The sequence below is a fragment of the Capra hircus genome, chromosome 6, assembly GCF_001704415.2.
Source record: "Capra hircus breed San Clemente chromosome 6, ASM170441v1, whole genome shotgun sequence".
Lineage (NCBI taxonomy): Eukaryota > Metazoa > Chordata > Mammalia > Artiodactyla > Bovidae > Capra > Capra hircus.
In genome coordinates, this window is record NC_030813.1 from 25,652,552 (window position 1) to 25,676,524 (window position 23,973).

General features: G+C 37.6%; 1 protein-coding gene across 3 annotated transcripts in view; it reads left to right on the plus strand.

Moving 5' to 3' along the window:
* LOC102183581 (alcohol dehydrogenase 6) overlaps positions 1 to 20,136 on the plus strand; it is a 40,712-nt gene extending 20,576 nt beyond the window's left edge. Inside the window, exons 2-10 of one of the 3 annotated variants that reach the window (XM_018049285.1) lie at positions 957 to 1,015; positions 3,000 to 3,101; positions 5,893 to 6,037; positions 8,469 to 8,556; positions 8,664 to 8,880; positions 10,308 to 10,568; positions 12,324 to 12,456; positions 19,039 to 19,177; positions 19,846 to 20,136. In XM_018049285.1, coding sequence (XP_017904774.1) covers positions 998 to 1,015; positions 3,000 to 3,101; positions 5,893 to 6,037; positions 8,469 to 8,556; positions 8,664 to 8,880; positions 10,308 to 10,568; positions 12,324 to 12,456; positions 19,039 to 19,177; positions 19,846 to 19,870 — 1,128 coding nt within the window. In that variant the 5' untranslated portion in view covers positions 957 to 997 and the 3' untranslated portion in view covers positions 19,871 to 20,136. The remainder of the gene's footprint in view (positions 1 to 956; positions 1,016 to 2,999; positions 3,102 to 5,892; positions 6,038 to 8,468; positions 8,557 to 8,663; positions 8,881 to 10,307; positions 10,569 to 12,323; positions 12,457 to 19,038; positions 19,178 to 19,845) is intronic. The other 2 variants (XM_018049286.1, XM_018049287.1) reach the window with 2 other exon arrangements.

The window sequence follows — 23,973 nt, forward strand, 5'->3', positions numbered from 1 at the left end:
AGAATTCAACAAAACATTTAAGGAATTAATATCAATTCTATACAATCTCTCCCAGAAAATAGATGAGGAAATAATTTGATGATATTATTATTACTCTGAAACCAAAATCAGACAAAAACAGTGCAAAGAAAGAAAACTAATACACCAAGTAGAATTTGTTCCAGATACATAAAGCTGGTTCTATATTTGAAAATTAATCAATATAATCCACTATAATCTCACAGGTTAAGGAAGAAGATCGTGTGCTCATTTTATGACACAGAAAGAGCATTTAATCTTCTTTTCTTCCCTTCTAGCTAAAACCTGCCTACTCGTTTACCTTTCATTGGGAATGTATTTCCTTCTCCTCATGTTCATCAGGGTCCTGGTCAAGTCTCTTAATCCACATGCAGAGATTTGCTCAAATTCAAATCCTGATTGTTAGGCTTGTTACTCAAATTGGTTTCCATTTCTCTGAGTAACCAGCTCAGCATACCAAGAGGTGAGGAGCTTATGCTAAACTCCTAGATAAAACTAGTTAGTAACATCCTAATTCCTCAACAATGGGACACATGCTTGGAAAACCAATGGATTACTCAAATTTAGACTCATAGATACCATATCTGCATTGGAAAAACAACACAGACACAATTTTATACATGTTAATAGAAATTTTAAACTTGGACATTTAGAAGACCAAATTTAAAATTCAACAGAATGGATACTAAGAGGGGAACCTCATGACTAAGAGGAGAAAAACTTTGCACAATTTCACCTATTGTGCTTTTGCACTGAGCTAAATCTTTTTCATATTATAATTAGGAACTTCCATCAAGGATCAGGAAAATCTGTTTCCAGTTATGAGGTGTATTAATTACCTGATTAATACACAAAGGTCAGGACTCAGCCTCTTGATCAAACAGTGACCTCTGCTCCCTTGGACTTTGAAAGTTGTAACCAGAATCTCCTTTTCTCAGTATATTCATCTGTGGCCAGAAGAACACAAGAGAAAATCAGCATGAGTACTACAGGGAAAGTAAGTATAGTATTCTTTTTATGTCATAGCATAAATGTGTCAACCTTTGTGCTTGTCTACTTACTAACACCTGGAGAAGGACATGGCAACCCACTCCAGTGTTCTTGCCTGGAGAATCCCAGGGACGGCAGAGCCTGGTGGGCTGCCATCTATGGGGTCGCACAGAGTCAGACATGACTGAAGTGACTAAGCAGCATTACTCAACTACTCTCTATACTCCTAAAGGTGGAAGACAATCTTAATCTTAATATCTCTCCTTCTCCTTCCCCTTTTCTTTTATTCCTTTTATGTGCCTTGCCTTTCTTCAGTTTTTTTTCAGTTCTTTAATAGGCAATATATCAAGCTGTATATCAAACTTTCTAAAGTTAAAGATATATCCCCTCCTTAAAGGATCTCATAGAGAGACATAGCAATTATGAAAGAGAGTCCAAGGGTAGTGAAAAAGAGAGGGGCATCGCCCCTAATCTTGCCTGGCTTCCCAGAGAAAGTGACATATAAGAGAAAACTTACAGATGTAAGAATTCACCAGGTAAAGGAGGAGACAGTTGTGCAGGTAGACAAAATATGAAGAGAAACAGAAGAAAATTATCCAGAATTTTTCTGTTGTTCCTGAGGGCAGGAAATGACTAGAAATAAGGTTGGAAGACTGACAGAAAGATCATGGAAAGCTTTGTAGACCATGTCAACAGATCCTGACAAACAATTGGTGACAATATCATTTTTAGATAGAGAATTAGCATGATAAGCATTATAATTCAGGGCTTCCCTGTGGCTCAGACAGTAAAGAACCTGCCTGCAATTGGGAGACCTGGGTTCAATTCAGGTCTGGGTTAGGAAGATCCCTGGAGTGGGGCATGGCAACCCACTCCAGTATTCTTGCCTGGAGAATCCCCATGGACAGAGGAGCATGGAGTCACAAAGAGTCAGATAGAACTGAGCGGCTAAGCACAGCAATGCTATAAAAGATGGACTTCAAGGTGATGAACCAAGCCAGGTGTAAGACAATGAGGACTGGACCACACAGTAGCAGCAGAAATGGAGAAGAGGGGTCAGATTACAGAAATTTTTAGATTGTGGAGGTTGAGGGAAAGTGACAAATCAAGGCTCTTTTCCGGTTTATTTCTTGTATTATTGAATAGATTACATGGCAACTCATTGAAACAGAGAAAGCAGAGGAAAGAACAAATTGTGTGCTGTGTCCACCACTGGTCAAGGGAAGGGGGGTGGTAGAAGAAAGAAATAACAGTGTCTTCATGTTTTATCATGTTGAATTTGAGATGCCTGTAGGACAGTCCAAGGGGTCACAAAGAATTGGACATGATTGAGCAACTAAGCACAGTACAATCAAATAGCCAATGAATAGAATCTAAAGCTTAGTCACAAGTCTGTTACAAAGATCATCTATATAAAAGTAATAACTGATTCTATATAAACTAGGTGAAATCACATAGGATAATAATGTATAGTGAGAACTATGATGAGCTGAAATCAGAACCCTTGAAGGACTACCTTACCACCAACAACCTCTTCAATCTCAGTCTGCCAGTGACCACCACCATTTGATGAAATGCCACAACTAGATGGTCTCCATTCCTGCCTGCACCCCAAAACTGATTCTCTCCCATACCTAGGATCACAAATAACTCTCACACTGCAATGTCATTTCTACCCTGAAACTGAACAACTTCGTTCATCATAAGATCAAAAGTGTGACATCTATCCTCTTGGTTGTGTGGCAGTATGTAAATACAGTTAGAATTGCAAGACTGATTTGAATACAGAGACTGATAGTACAGGAAGAGTTGAGGTCAAGAGACTACATTCTGAGTATATTTAAGCAATGATCTCTTCCTTTTTTTTTTTTTAAATCTAGGCTTGAGTGTGAAAGAATTGGATTCAACCTTCTAATAATCATTAATATAGGAATTCTCTAACTCCCAAGCCTAAGGAGTTTCCCTTTCTGCCTCCATATTCTTCTTCCCAGGTTATCAGGTGCAGAGCAGCCATAGTCTGGAAGCCTGGTGGATCATTTTCCATTGAGGAGGTAGAAGTGGCTCCACCAAAGGCAAAAGAAGTTCGCATAAAGGTAAAACAACAAAAAAAAAATTCCACAATATTTCCACGCCAAAACTCAGACCTGTTCACTGTAGGTTATACATTCTTTTCACAATGTTCAATTCAGAAATGAAACTATATGCTCTCCTATTTCTTTTTTATTATACATTTCCATTAGTCTTCAAATCCAAACAGAGAACAGTTAGGAAGGCATAGCATAGGCTACATACCCAATGGACACTTATTTGTAACTACTACTAATTAAAAGAAGTTTCTACCCACAAACCATACTTTAATCTGTACTTTCAATTTTCTTTATGATATTCTTCATGAGATTTAAGTTACCTTGAAACAGTCCTCCTGCTATATCTGCAGGGGATTGGTACCAAGACTCCCCCACTCCATACCAAAATCCTAGGAGGCTCAAGTTCCTTATATAAAATTGTGTGGTATTTGCATATAACTTACACATTCACCTGTATATTTTAAATCACCTCTGCTAAGTCACTTCAGTTGTGCCCGACTCTTTGTGACCCTATGGACTGTAGTCTGCCAGTCTCCTCTGTCCATAGGATTCTCCATGTAAGAATACTGGAATGGGTTGTTGTGCCCTCCTCCAGGGGATCTTCCTGACCCAGGGGTCAAACCCACGTCTCTTACATCTCCTGTATTGGCAGAAGTGTTCTTTACCACTAGCGCCTAGGTTACTTAAAAATACCTAATACAAGTTAAATGCTATACAAATTGTTGTAAATACAGTGTAAATGATATGTAAGTAGTTGCCAGCATGCAGCAAATTCAAGTTTTGTTTGGGCAACTTCCTGGATTTTTCAAAAATAACTTCAATCCCTTATTGGTTGAAACCATGGATGAGAAACCTATGGATAAGAAGGATTGACTGTATGTTTTATGAAATTTTGTTTGATTATAGATAAATCAAGACTCAGTCTTTGGAATTCAGATTAGAGCTGGAAGAGGCTTACAGATATCTGTTATTTTAAAAATAAGATTGAAATCAATAATGTACAGGACTGTTCTAGCAGTTAAATAAGAACAGAGACTTCAACTGCTTTTCTCAACCTTGCTTATATGTCTGGAATCATTTGGGAGCTTTGGAAAATGCTGAAAACTGAATCCCACCCTTAGACATTTTGAATTTATGATTTATCTGGTGTGGAGTGCAGTCTGATTGGGCTTCCCAAGGGGCACTAGTGATAAAGAACACTCCTGACAAGCAGGAGACCTGGGTTTGATCCCTGGGTTGGGAAGATTCCCTGGAGGAGGGCATAGCAATCCACTCAGTATTCTTGCCTGGAGAATCCCCTGGACAGAGGAGTTTGGCAGGCTACAGTGCATAGGGTTACAAAGAGTCAGATACGACTGAAGCAGCTTAGCATGCACACAGGCTGATCATTAGAGTTTTTAAATCTCCCTTGCTGCTGCTGCTAAGTTGCTTCAGTCATGTCTAAATCTCCCCTTGGTGATTCTAATAAGAGGCTACCAGCCCAGAAGGTAGCTCACCTGACTTCCAGTTCAGTTTCTTTTGAATTTTCACTATTTAATGTTAGTAATGATGAATAAATATTATTTATTAATGGATCACAGAGAGATCATCATTTTCTAAGTTACCTTGCCTATGCAATCCATGCCCTCTTTCCAAAAAGTCATCTCTGGCTTATATGATCCATGGAGTGCACAGAAGGTCATTTGGCCATCTCTATTCACTCTCCACACACAGGATTGCAACTCATACAGAGAGATGTGGACACCAACTCAAGGACATCCAGCTATTATCTGATAAGCTACAAATCTGAATCTCTCACTCAAGAATTTGAACAAGATATAGAGAGTCTGAGCAAGACAGGGAATGGAGGGAACTAGAGAGGCTGGAGGGGCTCAGGGCTGGCAGTCATTTTAAACCATGTGATCATATGAATAAGAGAAAACCTGTCTCCAGAGAAGGATAGGAAAATGCAGCTATACACACACTGAGTCAAAGTAGACAGATGAAGACAAAGGCTGCTTGATGGATTTCTAGATCCATTAATTCTAACTGCACTGCTTACAGTCCAGGTTACAAGCAATTTTATGATACCCTTCAAATTATCCCCCTTTTATGTGGTCAAATGTCAATAGATTTCAATTCTTGACTTAGCCATGTGTGTGTATATGTGTGTGTGTGCATGCACACATACATTCCAACCCCATACCCATTTTAGAGATGAAGAAACTGAGACTCAGAAGGACAATTTATCCCCTGATCACACAGTTAAACGGGTGCAGAGCCAAGATTTCAGCTCTGAACTCTTTAGTAACCACTGCTCTGAGGGCCTCTACTTTAAACTATCTGGCTGATTTACAACAAAAAGTGGAATTACAACTTGTACCAATAACATAACTGTAAAGCCCTCATGTGAAATAAATTAAAGCCTCAATTATAATAGGAGGCATTATTCCTCTCCTTCCTGTACTCCAATTCCTTCATTTCTATAATTGGTCTTGCTCCTCCACACTCCCACACACAAGCTACAGTGAAGCACAGAGTGAGACCTTTGATGCCACATGTGGTTTTACAACGGTCTCTTCTGAGCATATCCTACCCTCTCCAGTAAGTTTTTAAATCATTTGATTCCAAAATTAGCTAGTGAAAAACATTGCATTGATTGAAACACATTACTGGCCCTTGTCCAGAATTAAAACTAAGAAATTAATGCATCAATATTAATGCAGCATATCAAACTACCAAAACACTTTACAACATTAACAATTCTAGAACACCTCTGAGACAGAGGAAACTATATTACTCTTTGCCTTCCATACAGATGGTGGCCACTGCGCTCTGTGGGACTGAGATGAAAATATTGAAGGATAGAAATCTTCAGCACCAACACTACCCTATCATTATGGGCCATGAAGGAGCTGGAATAGTCGAGAGTGTGGGAGAAGGAGTGAGCACAGTGAAAGCAGGTATGAACTGGTGCCTGGAATTAGGAAATAGCAGCAACCTGGAACCCACCTCAGGAATAAAAAGCATCCCTTAAATTATGTTAAGTGTAAGTGAAATAAAAGGTAAAATATTGCCCATTTCTTAGAAAAGGAGGGTTAAAAGTATAAATTATAGAAAAATAGTAAATGTATTCTTTATACTTATATTTTAATATTAATAAAAATAAAAAATAGAATGTACTGAGATTGAACTTGAAAGAGTGCAAATCTGACAAAAACTTCCTCAAAAAAATCAACTGAGAGAAATGGTTGAACAATTGTTTAAATGAAGCATATGATAAATTTGATAAATAGTTCAACTATGATAAACAGCAGAACACATTAGGGAAGAAGTTCAGAACTGGATCAAATTCATGTAAGAATTTAATATAGGATTAAGTTTGCCTTTCAAATTTGAAGGGGAAACATGAATTTCAATATATAATATTGAAACAACTGGATAGTTTTCTGGAGAATAAAAGTAACTTCAGTTGCTATTATATTTTTATAGAAAGAAAGATGCTATATGAATCCAAGAATTAAATGTGAAAAGTGAAACCATAGAAGTATTATAAATTGTTGTAACAGAACATTTTGTAATACTTCAGAGAAGGGAAGGAAATTTTAACTAACCCAAAAAATTCAGATGTAAAATAACATATCGATAAATTTGAAAATAAAGTTCTTTAAAATTCTGTGTTAAAAAAATACCCTCCACCCAAATCAACAATCCAATATGACAGTGGGCAAATTTCTTTAATTTATAAAGAATTCCTTAACACTAATTTATGAAAATTGGCAAAGGAAATATATATCTAGTTTGGAGGGAAATATATACAGAGATATAAATATATACACATATACACACAAATGCTTTTTAAGCATGTGAGAAGATGCCCAATCTCAAACCCTAAATAAATTAAAATGTTAAAGACAACAGAAGAACTGTTTATCTGAAAAATTACCAAAGACTTGAAAATGTCATATTTAGGGCTGACAACCTTTAAGGTCGTAAGACTAAAGTGCTCGACCTCCGCTGATAGGCTGTCAGCTGGGGCTACAGCCCTCAGCTCCTTGAAGCTGCTCACATTCCTTCTCATGGGGCCCCCTTGCCCACTTCTAGCCTCAAAGCAGCAATGGCACATCAAGTCCTTCTCATGCTTTGAATCACTTTTTCTTCCTCTTCTGCTTTCATCTTGTCTCCTTTCATGGATCTTTGGTTCACCTAAATAACCCAGGATAATCTCCTATTTTAATGTCAATTGCTTAGTAATCTTAATTACATCTGCAAAGCCTCTCTTCTTTCCATGTAACATTCACAGGCATGATAACTTGACATTTAATTTCTGGGAATTAGGATAAGACATCTTTGGTGAGCCATTTTAGAAATTCTGCCTACCACAGACCATGTGTGATAAAAAATATTGCATTGTTCTTTTTCATGTCAAAGAGGAAGAAATAATAAAAATAGAAAACAACCTAAATGTCTGTCAGTGTACAGGGTGCTGCTTAAATATAAATTATGATATATTTATATAACAGAATACTATGTAAATATTAAATAAATGATAGAATGCTGTATCATTCTAAGATAAGAAATCTCCAAGATCAACCTTTAAATAAAAAAGCAAGGCCTATGATAGGGTACATAGTGTACTAGTTTTTGTCTTTCTAAAGGGACTATGTCTCTGAAAAATACCTTGAATATGGATAAAAGTAATTGTCTTTAGGGTGGGATAAGGAAGACTAGAGATTGGATGTCAATTTTCACTTGTACTGTTTAAATTTTACCGTATGTATTATTTTTTTTAACTGAAAATAAATGAAATTCTACAAATTATTTTTACAGAAAATATGAAGTAAATTGCTCTGGTTTACAACGATAGACAATGGGGCAGTCAGTAAGTCCATCACAGGCAGGTTATTCTAATATTCTTCTTATACTTTGACCATTAGTAGAAAAAACTGCCTACCTCTGGAGAAAGGATTGATGTAAAACACAGAAGATAGCATGGAGACAATCCTCTCTCCCTGATCCAGAAGCTTATTCTGTGAGTTCGTGGTATCCATACAGTTTTAAATCCAGTTCCTGACAGCAGAAGTTTTATAGGAAATGTAAGAAAAGACTTGGTTGAGTGGCTACATGACAAAGTCATCTGGTGCCTCAAGAGGAACCTAGAAAGGAGGCAAATCTGAAGCCAGCCCCTTGGGAGTCAGACATTGAGCCCAGGGCTAGACACACATGCCAAAGATATCCCCTTTTTTGTAAGTATTCTCCACAATAGCAAACACAATTAACTGTGGAACTAATGTTTAGTTATATTTTCTCGAGCGCCTTGTTGTTCAGTTCCTGAGATACAGGTATCTCTTTACTTTAAAAATAATGCCTTCATAAACAATTTTGCTCTCTTAGGAGATAAAGTTATCGCACTCTTTCTACCACAATGTGGAGAATGCACCTCTTGCCTTAATTCTGCAGACAATCTTTGTATAAAATTCAAGTAAGTTTTTACAAACATTTTTTTGCAAATTTAATTCAATTTCCTTAAAAGAATCTAAACTTTCTAATTCCAGATAAATGTTTTTTGTTTGCTTTTGTCTATAAAAGACAGGGAGAAACCCACCTGATGTCTGATGGTACCAGTAGATTTACCTGCAAGGGAAAACCAGTATACCACTTTGGGAATACAAGCACCTTCTCTGAATACACAGTAATGAATGAAATCTCAGTCGCCAAGATCGATGCAGCTGCACCTCTGGAGAAAGTATTCTTAGTTAGCTGTGGTTTTTCTACTGGGTATGGTGGTGCAATCAATACTGCCAAGGTAAGAAGCATTTATATCCATTATGAATGTAATTGTTGACTTATGGAATTGGAAGGCCTTATGTATCTGGGCCACGTCTGATCATATAGCCTGAGAGAGACTCGCAAACCTGCCTCAAAACATCCTCAAGTTCTTTATTATTGTCTAGTCACCTGTACTCCTTTGCACATATTTCCCATTCCTTCTTGGTCAGCAGTATGTGGCAAATTAAGTCTAGATGCCATTCACAAGTGGAGACATCAGGGATTCCTGGGAGTTGAACATACTACAGTTTAAAATGACTATGTATCCTTCCACATTCCAGTTAATTCTTTTTTTCTTTCAACATACATTTACGGGGCCATTCACTGTTCCAGATGCTTTGAATCAACAGCTGAAAGTGCCCATTGAGCTTCTATTCTGTTATTTAACAGATGGTAATAAGTTCCTATAAAAATAAAAGGGGAGTAAAAAGACCAATTGATGGAGAAGATGTTGGCATGTAAAACAGACTAGTCAGGTAATCCCACTCTGCTTGAGTGGGTTACTGCTTTGTTTTATTTTTTATTCTTTTTCTTTTTGACGGTACCAAATTGACTTGCAGGATCTCAGTTTCCCAACAAGGGACTGAATACAAGCCACAGCAGTGAAAGCCTGGAATCCTAACCACTAGGCCACTGGGGAACTCTAGAGTGGGTTACTGTTAAATGACAGTTTCTGGAATATCACCCAAACCTGCCTAGCTTCTTTCTTTAAGTGGTTAATAAATTTCCTTTTTAAAATTTTTTTTCTTTTGTATTTCTTATTTTGTATTGGAGTATAGCCAATTAACAATGTTATGATAGTTTCAGGTGAAGAGCAAAGGCACTCAGCCATACTAAGCCGTGTATCCATTCTCCCCCAAACACCTCTCCCATCCAGGCTGAAGCAGCAAGTGAATTTTAGTTCTTTATTTTTTCCAATCTCCATTAGTCCCCATACTATCCAGAGACTTAGTATGGGGTTCAATTTAAATTAGTCTCATTTTAGACCCAATAAAAAATAAGTCTTTACCTCTGTAAGGCACTGACATTATAAGTGAAGCAAAGTTTACGGATATCCAAAAGAAAAGAGAAGGGAAATGTTGCAAGAAGGTGGAAAACTCAAAAATATATGAAATTAAATACTCTGTTAAATAAGTCTTAAGAGTCAATGAAAGTTCATGAAACTTCTACTTACCCTAATTCCTGAGACTTAAAACTCTTTTTACAGGTTAGTTTTTGCTCCTTTATCAAAAAAAGTATCCCATATCTAGAAATATGTTGAGAAGCTAAAATTCTCTAGTCACATGTGTTTTTGAAGATGGCCTTTGTTTATGTCTCATAAAGAAGTACATTCAGATCTTGTCTGTCCAATTAAGTCACAGTATATGTTCCCTTTGCTCTTTTTTTCTGCCTTTGGGTATGCAGGTGACCCCAGGCTCCACTTGTGCTGTGTTTGGCCTGGGAGGAGTTGGCCTGTCTGTTATCATGGGCTGCAAAGCAGCTGGAGCAACCAGGATCATTGCAGTGGACATCAACAAAGACAAATTTGAGAAGGCAAAGGAAGTGGGTGCCACTGAGTGCATCAACCCACAGGACTATGGGAAACCCATCCAAGAAGTTTTATTTGACCTGACAGGTGATGGTGTGGACTTTAGCTTTGAGGTCATTGGAAATCCAGAAACTGTGGTATGTGATTTTCAATTGTGAAAATTACCAATATTTCTATCAGTCTTTTTTTTTTTTTTTTAAGATTTGTATATTTATTGGCTGTGGTAGGTCTTCGTTGCTACACATAGGGCTCCCTCTAGTTGTGGTGAGTGAGGGCTACTCTTTATTGTGGTGCACGGGCTTCTCATTTCCATGGATTTTCTCTTGTGAAGCAGAGCGTCTAGGCGCCTGGGCTTCAGTAGTTGCAGTGCACGGGCTCACAAGTTGTGGCACGCGGGCTTTGTTATGCCGCAGCATGTGGGATCTTCCCTGACCAGGTATTGAATCTGTGTCCCCTGCATTGGAAGGCAGATTCTTATCGACTGAACCACCGGGGAAGCCCCCAGTCTTTATTTTAGATTCTTAACTGAGTTAAAATTCCCTCCACAATCTTCTATTTAATTCTCTTTGTGCCCCTGACATCCCACCTGGTACCTTCTGTCTACTCTTATAAATCTGTTCACTATCCCAAACACTGACCCCCCATACTGAGTTTTCTTCTTCCTCTGTTCCATTATATCAATACTATTCCTTCAAATAGGAAGACAGCCTGCAATAGACAGGGAAAAAAAAAGCTTTGTAAGGAATTCTTACTGAATTATTTCATAATAAGGAGCAGCTTAGTAACTATAACTTCCAAGCCAGAAGATTTAAGTGTGACAAGAATAATTAATGACCCTGCAAAGCTCTACACTTTCAGCAAAGTCTATCATGTTGGATCTGGGATAATCATCCAAGGAACATTATTTACCAACCTTGATTAAAAGAGTTTAAGAATGAAGGGGAAAAAAACGGTCATTTTTCTGGCTGAATATGGTTTATGTAAGAATATCAATGGATAGGACATTATTTCACAATTTGAGCCTCTCTTTCTTTGGGACTGTAGAAATAACATACTAGTGGGTTGCATGTCTCCATCTTCTAATCAGCTCCATGAAAACCCGAGATCTGCCTCCTCCAACTGAGACCCTTTCCTCAGCTTACAAAATGTTTCCATTCCTCACTACACATAAATCCCCTCATCAGTAAAAATGATATAACAAAATCTTTGTCACAGGCTTTCCTGCAGATAGTCTTGCTGTGAAAAATAGTGTTTGAAAACAAATAATGGGAACATGCTTATTTATAACTTTGCTAATATATGATGCTATACAAATAGCCAGCTCTATTTTTCAGTATCTAAAAGAATATGCTGTCGCTTCAGTCGTGTCTGACTCTTTGCAATCCCACAGACTATAGCCCACAAGGCTCCTCTGTGCATGGTATTCTCCAGGCAAAAATACTGGGGTGGGTTGCCATTCCCTTCTCCAGGGGATCTTCCCAACCCAGGGATTGAACTCGCATCTCTAACATCTCCTGCACTGGCAGAAGTGTTTTTTATCTAGGGCTACCTGGGAAGCCCTATGAATATGTCAGCTCTAACTAACCACCCGTGTCAGTATAAAAATTATTACTGTCATTATTATTATTACTACTACCATAGGTGCCTTTATTTTCATTTTTTGATTTGCATCTATTGTACCAGATACTATACTCTGTAGCACACAATGTCTTATTTATGTTTCAGCGCATTCTTAAAAAATAAATGTTATTTCACATGAGGACAAGGAGCATCAGAAAAGCATGTAACAGACCAATGAGAACAGTCAAGCTGAGATTCAGACTTAGGTCCACCTCTCAAGTACACCTCCTAACCCCCTCCCCCCCTCATTGTTTTACATTGCTTTACAACAGGCAGCTGCCTTGGCCTCCTGCCGTGAGAGCCATGGGGTCTGCGTGATTATTGGGTTAATCGTTGGTGTCCAACTCAACATCAGTGGCCACTTGTTCTTCTCAGGACGTTCTTTAAAGGGATCTGTTTATGGAGGTATGAATGATTCAGGGGAGAATGGAAATGTGTGGGATTATAGAGGGAAGTAAAGAAATGTGTAATGAATGCTTGAATGAGAGCTTTAGATTATAGTTGTTTCAACACACAAGTATCTAAGATAAGAGGATGAATATTGATGTATGCAGTTGCTTCTTAGTAATTTTTTTCTCATGCAAAGGAAGAGATTTTTTTAATTGATTAGTGTCCAAAGTTTAATGCAGATTCTAAATCAAAAAGGAAAGGCAATACTGTGAGCAATAACTATTCAATTCAGTTATATGACGGCCAACTGGAATTCTTTGGAGAATATACTGAATTATTAGTAAATGGTTCAACTAATGTTAAATCTTACCCAAAACAATCGAGTTGGCATTGTACAACTCAAAGACATTAAACATAATGAACTCATGATTGAAAAGAGAAATGACCGATAAAACCGAAAGAGAATATTTTTTCCAGAGGGAAAACAAATTTTCATACAACCCCTTGGTTTTCCATTTTTTAAACCTGTCTTACAACTTATATATTTTAAAGACTTTAGAAGTGTTTTCTTACTGAGGAAGTAGAAAACAAACTAAAATAAATCTGTGTGGGATTCTAGGCTCATAAGCAAGCAACCTGATATTAAGAGAAATATACTTATCCAGAGATTTGGGGGAAATTTGAATTCTTGGGCAAAAGAGATGAGAACCAGGAGCTACCTGAATTTGGGGGACTGGTGGTTCATTTGTGTTCTCCCAACTGCTTACGGCAGTGTCCTTTAGAGACCAGGAATCTTATCGAATTCATGGGCATAGAGTAGAGAAATGGCATGGCCAGCCAAAACAAGCAATAAATCAGTTTAATTACCAGTTCCCCCATTTGGGATAATTAAACGTATCCATTGCTATTTCCCTCTAGAGACAATATATCCCTCAGAGACAATAATTGTTGATTCCAAATACACATACTCAGTTAACTCTTGTTAAATAGGCTCACTAATATTTCAAATAAAACTCACAAGGAAACTACTTTGCTCGACACCTATATATTCATATAATGGTCATGAATGTAAGTTAATTCCTTCTACAGATAGTATAATCCACTGGTTTCAAAGGTTTTCAGTTAAAGGGTAGCCTCTAATGACAGGACTGCTAAACCTCCTATAATGTACACAGTGAAAAATATTTCCCCCTAAAATTAGTGGCCTTGTTCAGAAACACTATCTAGCCTAGTTCTATGTTCCTGGACCCATCTTTGTTGTTGTTGTTGTTGTTGTTGTTGTTGTTGTTGTTGTTTTGGTTAAAAGAAGAAAGAAAAAACAAGTGAACGTGTTCTTTACATAGATATAAAAATGCTTTCTCAGATTACCAATGAACAGGTAGGAAAGACATTAAAAGTTGTTATCACAAGAAAAAACGGTAACTATGTGTGGTGATGGATGTTAACTAAACTTAGTTTAATAGTAATCATTTCATAATATATACATATATCAAATCATTATATTATACATATAAAACAAATATGTTACATATTAATTACACTTCAACTTTTTAAATGATAAAAAGAAATAGAAAAACACACCATACTTCATGTCATAACACAGAGCATCATTTAGAATTCTTGATTAAACATAATTAAAAGCAATCTAAACAGAAAAAAAATGTACTGGAAGTGTCTTAGATTGTGTTGAGAATAGTTTTGGAAAGGCTGGAGAAACTGGCTGGGGCTGGGACCAAGAAGAGCAAGTAACTGCTAAGACCCTGTCACAGAACCAGCTGCTTAGGACACTGTTGCCTCCTTGCAAAATCACACACTCACCCTTTGCAGAAATGAGCAGACCACCAAATTCTTTGTGATGACTCACTGGGCATGTCGCTCAGCACAGAGCTAAACAAGAAGACAATGTTTCTTGAGAATCACAAGAACAGAGAAAATACAATGCTAAACTTTATATTACCTTAACTGACCCCATCTTTTCCTGTGCAATTTTACTTTCTACAGGCACATTTTATTCTTTCTTTTTTAATTTTTATTTTTACTTTATTTTACTTTACAATACTGTATTGGTTTTTCCATACATTGACATGAATCCACCACGGGTGTACATGCGTTCCCAAACATGAACCCCCCTCCCACCTCCCTCCCCACAACATCCCTCTGGGTCATCCCTGTGCACCAGCACCAAGCATGCTGTATCCTGCGTCAGACATAGACGGGTGATTCGATTCTTACATGATAGTATACATGTTTCAATGCCATTCTCCCAAATCATCCCACCCTCTCCCTCTCCCTCTGAGTCCAAAAGTCCATTATACACATCTGTGTCTTTTTTGCTGTCTTGCATACAGGGTCATAATTGCCATCTTTCTAAATTCTATATATATGTGTTAGTATACTGTATTGATGTTTTTCTTTCTGGCTTACTTCACTCTGTATAATCGGCTCCAGTTTCATCCATCTCAACAGAACTGATTCAAATGAATTCTTTTTAACGGCTGAGTAATACTCCATTGTGTATATGTACCACAGCTTTCTTATCCATTCATCTGCTGATGGACATCTAGGTTGTTTCCATGTCCTGGCTATTATAAACAGTGCAGCGATGAACACTGGGGTACATGTGTCTATTTCAATTCTGGTTTCCTCGGTGTGTATGCCCAGCAGTGGGATTGCTGGGTCATATGGCAGTTCTATTTGCAATTTTTAAAGGAATCTCCACACTGTTTTCCATAGTGGTTGCACTAGTTTGCATTCCCACCAACAGTGTAGGAGGGTTCCCTTTTCTCCACACCCTCTCCAGCATTTATTGCTTGCAGATTTTTGGATCGCAGACATTCTGACTGGTGTGAAGTGGTACCTCATTGTGGTTTTGATTTGCATTTCTCTAATAATAAGTGATGTTGAGCATCTTCTCATGTGTTTGTTAGCCATCCATATGTCTTCTTTGGAGAAATGTCTATTTAGTTCTTTGGCCCATTTTCTGATTGGGTCGTTTATTTTTCTGGAATTGAGTTGCATAAGTTGCTTATATATTTTTGAGATTAGTTGTTTGTCAGTTGTTTCATTTGCTATTATTTTCTCCCATTCAGAAGGCTGTCTTTTCACCTCCCTTATAGTTTCCTTTGTTGTGCAGAAGCTTTTAATTTTAATTAGATCCCATTTGTTTATTTTTGCTTTTATTTCCAGAATTCTGGGAGGTGGATCATAGAGGATCCTGCTGTGATTTATGTCAGAGAGTGTTTTGCCTATGTTCTCCTCTAGAAGTTTTACAGTTTCTGGTCTTACATTTAGATCTTTAATCCATTTTGAGTTTATTTTTGTGTGGGGTGTTAGAAAGTGATCTAGTTTCATTCTTTTACAAGTGGTTGACCAGTTTTCCCAGCACCACTTGTTAAAGAGATTGTCTTTACTCCATTGTATATTCTTGCCTCCTTTGTCAAAGATAAGATGTCCATATGTGTGTGGATTTATCTCTGGGCTTTCTATTTTGTTCCATTGATCTATATGTCTGTCTTTGTGCCAGTACCATACTGTCTTGATGACTGTGGCTTTGTAGCAGAGCCTGAAGTCAGGCAAGTTGATTCCTCCAGTTCCATTCTTCTTTCTCAAGATTGCTTTGGCTATTTGAGGTTTTTTGTATTTCCATACAAATCTTGAAATTATTTGTTCTAGTTCTGTGAAAAATATGGCTGGTAGCTTGATAGGGATTGCATTGAATTTGTAAATTGCTTTGGGTAGTATACTCATTTTCACTATATTGATTCTTCCAATCCACGAACATGGTATATTTCTCCATCTATTAGTGTCCTCTTTGATTTCTTTCATCAGTGTTTTATAGTTTTCTATATATAGGTCTTTAGTTTCTTTAGGTAGATATATTCCTAAGTATTTTATTCTTTTCATTGCTATGGTGAATGGAATTGTTTCCTTAATTTCTTTTTCTACTTTCTCATTATCAGTGTATAGGAATGCAAGGGATTTCTGTGTGTTGATTTTATATCCTGCAACTTTACTATATTCATTGATTAGCTCTAGTAATTTTCTGGTGGAGTCTTTAGGGTTTTCTATGTAAAGGATCATGTACTCTGCAAACAATGAGAGTTTTACTTCTTCTTTTCCAATTTGGATTCCTTTTATTTCTTTTTCTGCTCTGATTGCTATGGCCAAAACTTCCAGAAAGATGTTGAATAGTAGCAGTGAAAGTGGGCACCCTTGTCTTGTTCCTGACTTTAGGGGAAATGCTTTCAATTTTTCACCATTGAGGATAATGTTTGCTGTGGGTTTGTCATAGATAGCTTTTATTATGTTGAGGTATGTGCCTTCTATTCCTGCTTTCTGGAGAGTTTTTATCATAAATGGATGTTGAATTTTGTCAAAGGCCTTCTCTGCATCTATTGAGATAAACATATGGCTTTTATTTTTCAATTTGTTAATGTGGTGAATTACATTGATTGATTTGCAGATATTGAAGAACCTTTGCATCCCTGGGATAAAGCCCACTTGGTCATGGTGTATGATCTTTTTAATGTGTTGTTGGATTCTGATTGCTAGAATTTTGTTGAGGATTTTTGCATCTATGTTCATCAGTGATATTGGCCTGTAGTTTTCCTTTTTTGTAGTATCTTTGTCAGGTTTTGGTATTAGGGGGATGGTGGCCTCATAGAATGAGTTTGGAAGTTTCCCTTCCTCTGCAATTTTCTGGAAGAGTTTGAGGAGGATAGGTGTTAGCTCTTCTCGAAATTTTTGGTAGAATTCAGGTGTGAAGCCGTCTGGACCTTGGCTTTTGTTTGCTAGAAGATTTCTGATTACACTTTCAATTTCCGTGCTTGTGATGGGTCTGTTAAGGTCTTCTATTTCTTCCTGGTTCAGTTTTGAAATATTGTACTTTTCTAAGAATTTGTCCATTTCTTCCACGTTGTCCATTTTATTGGCATATAATTGCTGATAGTAGTCTCATGATCCTTTGTATTTCTGTGTTGTCTGTTGTGTTCTCTCCATTTTCATTTCTAATTTTATTGATTTGATTTTTCTCTCTTTGTTTCTTGATGAGTATGGCTAATGGTCTGTCAATTTTATTTATCCTTTCAAAGAACCAGCTTTTGGCTTTGTTAATTTTTGCTATGGTCTCTTTTGTTTCTTTTGCATTTATTTCTGCCCTGATTTTTAAGATTTCTTTTCTTCTACTAACTCTGGGGTTCTCCAGTTCTTCCTTTTCTAGTTGATTTAGGTGTAGAGTTAGGTTATTTATTGGCTTTTTTCTTGTTTCTTGAGGTATGCCTGTATTGCTATGAACTTTCCTCTTAGCACTGCTTTTATAGTGTCGCACAGGTTTTGGGTTGTTGTGTTTTCATTTTCATTAGTTTCTATGCATATTTTGATTTCTTTTTTGATTTCTTCTGTGATTTGTTGGTTATTCAGAAGTGTGTTGTTCAGCCTCCATATGTTGGAATTTTTAATAGTTTTTCTCCTGTAATTGAGATCTAATCTTAATGCATTATGATCAGAAAAGATGGTTGGAATGATTTCAATTTTTTTGAATTTATCAAGGTTAGATTTATGGCCCAGGATGTGATCTATCCTGGAGAAGGTTCCATGAGCACTCTAGAAAAAGGTGAAATTCATTGTTTCGGGGTGAAATGTCCTATAGATATCAATTAGGTCTAACTGGTCTAATGTATCATTTAAAGTTTGCGTTTCTTTGCTAATTTTCTGTTTAGTTGATCTGTCCATAGGTGTGAGTGGGATATTAAAGTCTCCCGCTATTATTGTGTTATTGTTAATTTCCCCTTTCATACTTGTTAGCATTTGTCTTACATATTGCGGTGCTCCTATATTGGGTGCATATATATTTATAATTATTATATCTTCTTCTTGGATTGATCCTTTGATCATTATGTAGTGGCCTTCTTTATCTCTTTTCACAGCCTTTGTTTTAAAGTCTATTTTATCGGATATGAGTATTGCCACTCCTGCTTTCTTTTGGTCTCTATTTGTGTGGAATATCTTTCTCCAGCCCTTCACTTTCAGTCTGTATGAGTCCCTTGTTTTGAGGTGGGTCTCTTGTAAGCAGCATATAGAGGGGTCTTGTTTTTGTATCCATTCGGCCAATCTTTGTCTTTTGGTTGGGGCATTCAACCCATTTACGTTTAAGGTAATTATTGATAAGTATGATCCCGTTACCATTACCTCACTTTATAAACATTCATTTTTCAAAAGTGTCACTGAGCACTGCCATGGTGAAAGTTCTCTTCCCTTAAAATATTTGGCTCTTTCATGAAGCTGCAGATCAACATAGACACACATGCACACACATACACACACACACACACACACACACGTACATCTCTAAGAAGAGGTCCATGTTCTAGTTGCTGTAAACAAATACTCCTCTGCAGGCCCAGAGGTCTCCTCCAGGATAATAGCCTTCCACACAAAGTATATGGCTGGGGCAGGCATTCATTCTCCTGATGGTCCAGACAAGTTAGCAGGAAATCCTTGTATTTCCTCAAAGCCAACACCTCCAGCAACAAATTGTAGGGCCTTTCTTGTATACTGGCTCTCTTGTATTAAATCTATTGTTAATCTGTGTATTTCCAGGCTGGAAAGGCAGAGATGGTGCCTCTAAACTGGTTTCTGATTATATGGCAAAGAAGATTAACCTAGATGCACTAATTACCCATACTCTGAATCTTGACAAAATCAATGAAGCAGTTGAATTAATGAAAACTGGAAAATGGCAAGTGACTTACACAATTTTTATGTCTAAGTATTTGGGGCCAAGAGAAATGGTATGTGGAGGTGGGGGAGGCAATGGAAGGGAAGTCATGGCTGGAGAAGCCACATACAATCAACTGAAGGAAGTTTCAGGAATTTGCAAAAAATCTCCTTCCCTTATGCATTTTGTTTTATTACCACTTTATAATACATAATTCTTGAAATACTTCAATGATCACCTACCCTTACCACTAGAATTTTATTTCCAATTTGGTATTGCTTTAAATGTACATTAACTTACTGAAGTTAGCTTATAAAATTCTAGCCCAAATTTAAGTTCATAATTTATAAGAATACAATTATTATTTTTGTCATTCTATTTCAAACAAGAAATTACCTCTAGAATTCTAAATTCTAGCACCTATCTTTGGCTTACAAACCAAACACTAGCCATAAACTGGGCATTAGTATTCCCCAAGGGGTATAAGCCTACTTACATATTCCTTACTCTTGGGGTTTCACATCATTTTGAAAAATCTCATAACTGATTTAATCTGCCTATTTTCACCTAAACTTTAGGAAAGGGAATCCAATTTATTCGTTGGTATACAAAGGGAAAATTTGAAATTCAAATCACAAATGTTGTTTTAGAAACATTTCGACTTTTTTTTTCCTTTGCTTTCTTTTTAGCATCCGCTGTGCCCTGTTACTTTAAGTATGATGCTCACCAACTAAATACCATTTGCATAATTTCACGGTTTAGAAGAATTATCCACACGATGCTGTTTCTGTCTGCTTGCCTCTGAGTCATTTAACAATGGGCTCATACCCAGCTTCTACTGTCACCACTTCATTGCCATTGTTCTCACGTGACCAAGTGTCACCCAGAAACATCCTCCCTTTCAGAGCTAGGTTAAGGTTGATTTGAATCACCCAATCCTAGACCCTTCAAATAAACAAAAATCACCCAGGATACTCCCATTTCAGTTTTCTCTATGTCTGAGTCCATGTTTCCTTGCACACTGTGTTTCTTCCACATCAAGTTCTGCCTCATTTCACACCAAAGAAACAAAACTCACCATTCATGAGCTTATTGTACATTCAATAAGCCACAAGTTCCAGGAAATCTGTACCTCCCAAGAAGCCCTCAGGCAATGACTGACAAAAATTGCTAGAAAATGCACAGTCCACAGAGTATCCCTATAAGGTTAAACTCCAATTGTCCACTTTGATAGTCAGCTTTAAAAACACACTCTTACACCCATATGCATAGCAGCATTATTCATAATAGCCAAAAAGTGGAAGCAACCCAAGTGTCCATCAACAGATGATGGATAAAAAAAAATTGTGCATGTACACATAGTGGAATTATATTCACCCCCTAAAAGGAAGGAAACTCTGACACATGGGTGATAACATGGATGAAACTTGAAGATATTATGCTAAGAGAAAAAAATCAGTTATGCAAGTATAATTGTGAGCTGGACTCCATTGTAAGATGCACCCCTATGATCCCCACCTTCTGGGGATTCACACCCTTGTGTAATCCCCTCTCCTTAAATGTGGGTTGGACTTAATGACTCAATTTTCACAGTAGAAAGGATGAGATATCATTTCTGCAATTGAGTTCTATTCCATCTGGGGAGTGTCTCTCTTCGATTGCTTGTTCTGGGAGAAGCCAGCTAGTACATTAAGAGGCAGCCTGAGGAGAGGCCTTGAGCTCAGAAGTGGATCTTAGGAGGCCTGTAAACCATTATGAAGTGAAACTGGAAGAACATTCTTCCTGAGCCAAGCTTTGAGATAACCAGCCCTGGCCAATACCTCAATTACAGCTTTGTGAGAAACTCGGAACCAAACCACTCAGCTCAGCTGTTCCCTGATTCCTGACTAATAGACACTTTGAGAACACAAATGCTTGTTTTAAAGCGCTAAGCAACAGATAACTAATATACTGGTAGTAAGTGAGATAGAGTCTCTCTTGGCATGCTCTTGGGATAAAATTACTGTGAGTCTCCTGTGATTAATTTGGATGGGATACAGATTACAGAATATGTGCTGCCTTGTGCAGTATTATTAGCACTTGAGAAATAAGATGGTAATGGTAATTATGAGGACTGTGGATTTAGTTATTGTTGAGTGTCATCAATACCCTGAAGGAAAAAAATGATAGGCTTGAGTCAGACAACAATCAACCAACAGTATAACTAACAACCACAGGACTTCTATAGCAGCGTTTAAATGTCCCCTCATCTCCTACCATTAGAGGACAAATTGGGCTGAAAAATCAGGCCAATGATTTAATTATGATATTAGCAAAATTGCAGAGAGGTTTTCATCTATAAATCTGTCACTAAAACCAGGGCAATGATAGGAAAGGGGTGATATCTTAAAACTGAACTGGACTATCTTAAATTTGAACTGCAGATTCTCCCAAATGCTATAGGCCTAAAGAAGTGTGCCACTCCCCCTTGCCACAGGTAGTAGCCTCTCCTTGCCTGAAGACCACAAGGAGCCTTACTAAGGTGAATCCCTCATAAAATGATACTTGCCCCCTTAAAGGTATACCTTTACTTCTTCTCATGATTTCTAGGCCAATAAATGCATTCAAATCTCAATGTGACTAGGGAAATAGTTTATTTATTTTTAAAAAACTACAAAATCTGGCTCACATGCATTAGCAAGAATTAGAAAAACATGTTGCAATCAATCATAGGCATTCTAAGTTGGAATAGGAGCAGTCTCTACCTCGTGATTTAATTCCTGAGAAGGACAGCTGGAGTCAGTTCTGTGCTAGTGGAATGGCTCCTCAAAGCTCAGAGGGAAAACAATGTCTTACAGCAAATGAGATGAAGACACCATCAATGCTTTGGAAGAAGCCACCAGGCTTAGAGAGGAGTGATGCAGGCATCACGTGAGCATGAAACACTCCCTTTGTCTCTCCCCTTCTGTCTCCAACCAGTAAAACATCCATAACTCAACAAAAGTCCCTCTGCCCAACACACGAGGATGTCAGAGATGTCCACATCTGTACGTCTAACAGTCAGTAGATTGGAACACAGAGAGGAGGCAGAACTGAAGAAACTACGGAGGCAGACTCTGCGACCCCAGCTCACCAGCTCCGATGGCTGAGCCTGTAGCCGCAGAGAGCCTGGTAGCAACAGAGGTGGCACACGCGACTCCAGTCTCTGGGCTATGCAGCAGAGGGGCCTGCAGCTCTGTCCCTGAAAGCACCCAAGACTCCAGCTCACTGGCATCCTCAATGGCAGCTCCTGTGAACGCCGAAAGCACAGGTGCAGCAGGGGGATCTAAAACCTTAGCTCTTCCTCCCACCCTCCTTCTCTCCCTATGGTGGCAACTCAGGTGATCCCAGATGCGGTGGAGGCACCAATCAATCCAGCGCCCCAGGCAACGATGCCAGTGACAGCAGCAACCCCAGGATCAATAAGGCACCAGCAACCCCAAAGACATAAGCAGTATCAACAAGGGTACCAGGCAACACTTCTGGCAGGGACAGTGCAGAGTGGGGATATCTCAAATATAGCCAGGGCCATATTTTTCTTATGTAAGAAAAATAAAAAACTTGAACTACATTGCCACCCATAGAGTTATATTTCATAAACATAAATCTGTTTTGTTGGGAAAAAGGCCTTTAATTACAATTTATCAAATTATTAGATTCAAGTTAAAAAAATAAATAAAAAGCTTAAAGATGTTTGCTATTTCAAATGCACCAGCAGAGGGACAACCCATGAAGCACCATGAAAAACCACGATTACATGAAATCACAAAAAGAAATTAATAATTCTCCAAAAATCAAACTTAAAATCAGAGAATACTGTGATCTAACTGATAGAAATTTCAAAATAGCTGTCATGAAAAAACTCAATGAGCTATAAGAAAACTCAGAAAGGAATTTCGGTGATCTCAGGAATAAAATTAATAAAAGGAATTCTTTTCCAAAGAGATTGGAGTTCTCAAATAAAGAATCAAATAAATTCTGGAACCAAATAACTCAATAAATGTGATGAAGACTGCATTAGAAAGCACCAAAAATTAAGACCATATGTAAGAGAGAATCAGTGACCGTGAAGATAGAAACCTAGAAATGACACAGGTAAAAGAGGAGTGGGAACAAACATCCTTTTAAAATGAAAAAAATAATATGAGAGCTATCTGGCTCCATTAGGAAGTGAAACAATAATAATGGGCATCCAAGGAGGAAAAGAGAGGAGATGGGAGCAGAGAGCTTATATAAAGAAACAGTAGCTGAGACCTTCCCAAACCTGAGGAAGGAACTAGGTAAAGAAATCCACAGAGTTAAGAGAACACCGAATTACCCTGATGCAAAAAGAAATTCTCCAAAACACAACATATTAAAGCTGTCAGAATTTAATGACTTGAAAGAATTTTAAAGGCAGTCAAGGAGAAAAGGACAATGACTTATAAAGGAACCTCATTAGGCTACAACAGATGTCTCCACAGCAACTCTACAGGCCAGCAGAGAGTAGAATGACACACTCAAAATATTGAAAGATAAAAAAATATCAGCCAAGAACACTCTATTCAGCAAAGTCATCTTTAACATATGAAAGAGAAATAAAGACTTTCTCAGATAAACAAAAGCTGGGGGATTTCATTACCACTAAACCTGCCTTATAAGAAATGTTGAAAGGAGCTCCTGTACCTGAAATGAAAAGGCAAGTATAGCAAACTTTGTGTAAGGTGCTAAATAGACAAAAAGAATCAGAAAATTGCAACTCTATATCAGAATAATTGTTAAACAATTACAGCATAAATGTTAAAGGGGGGTGGGAAGCA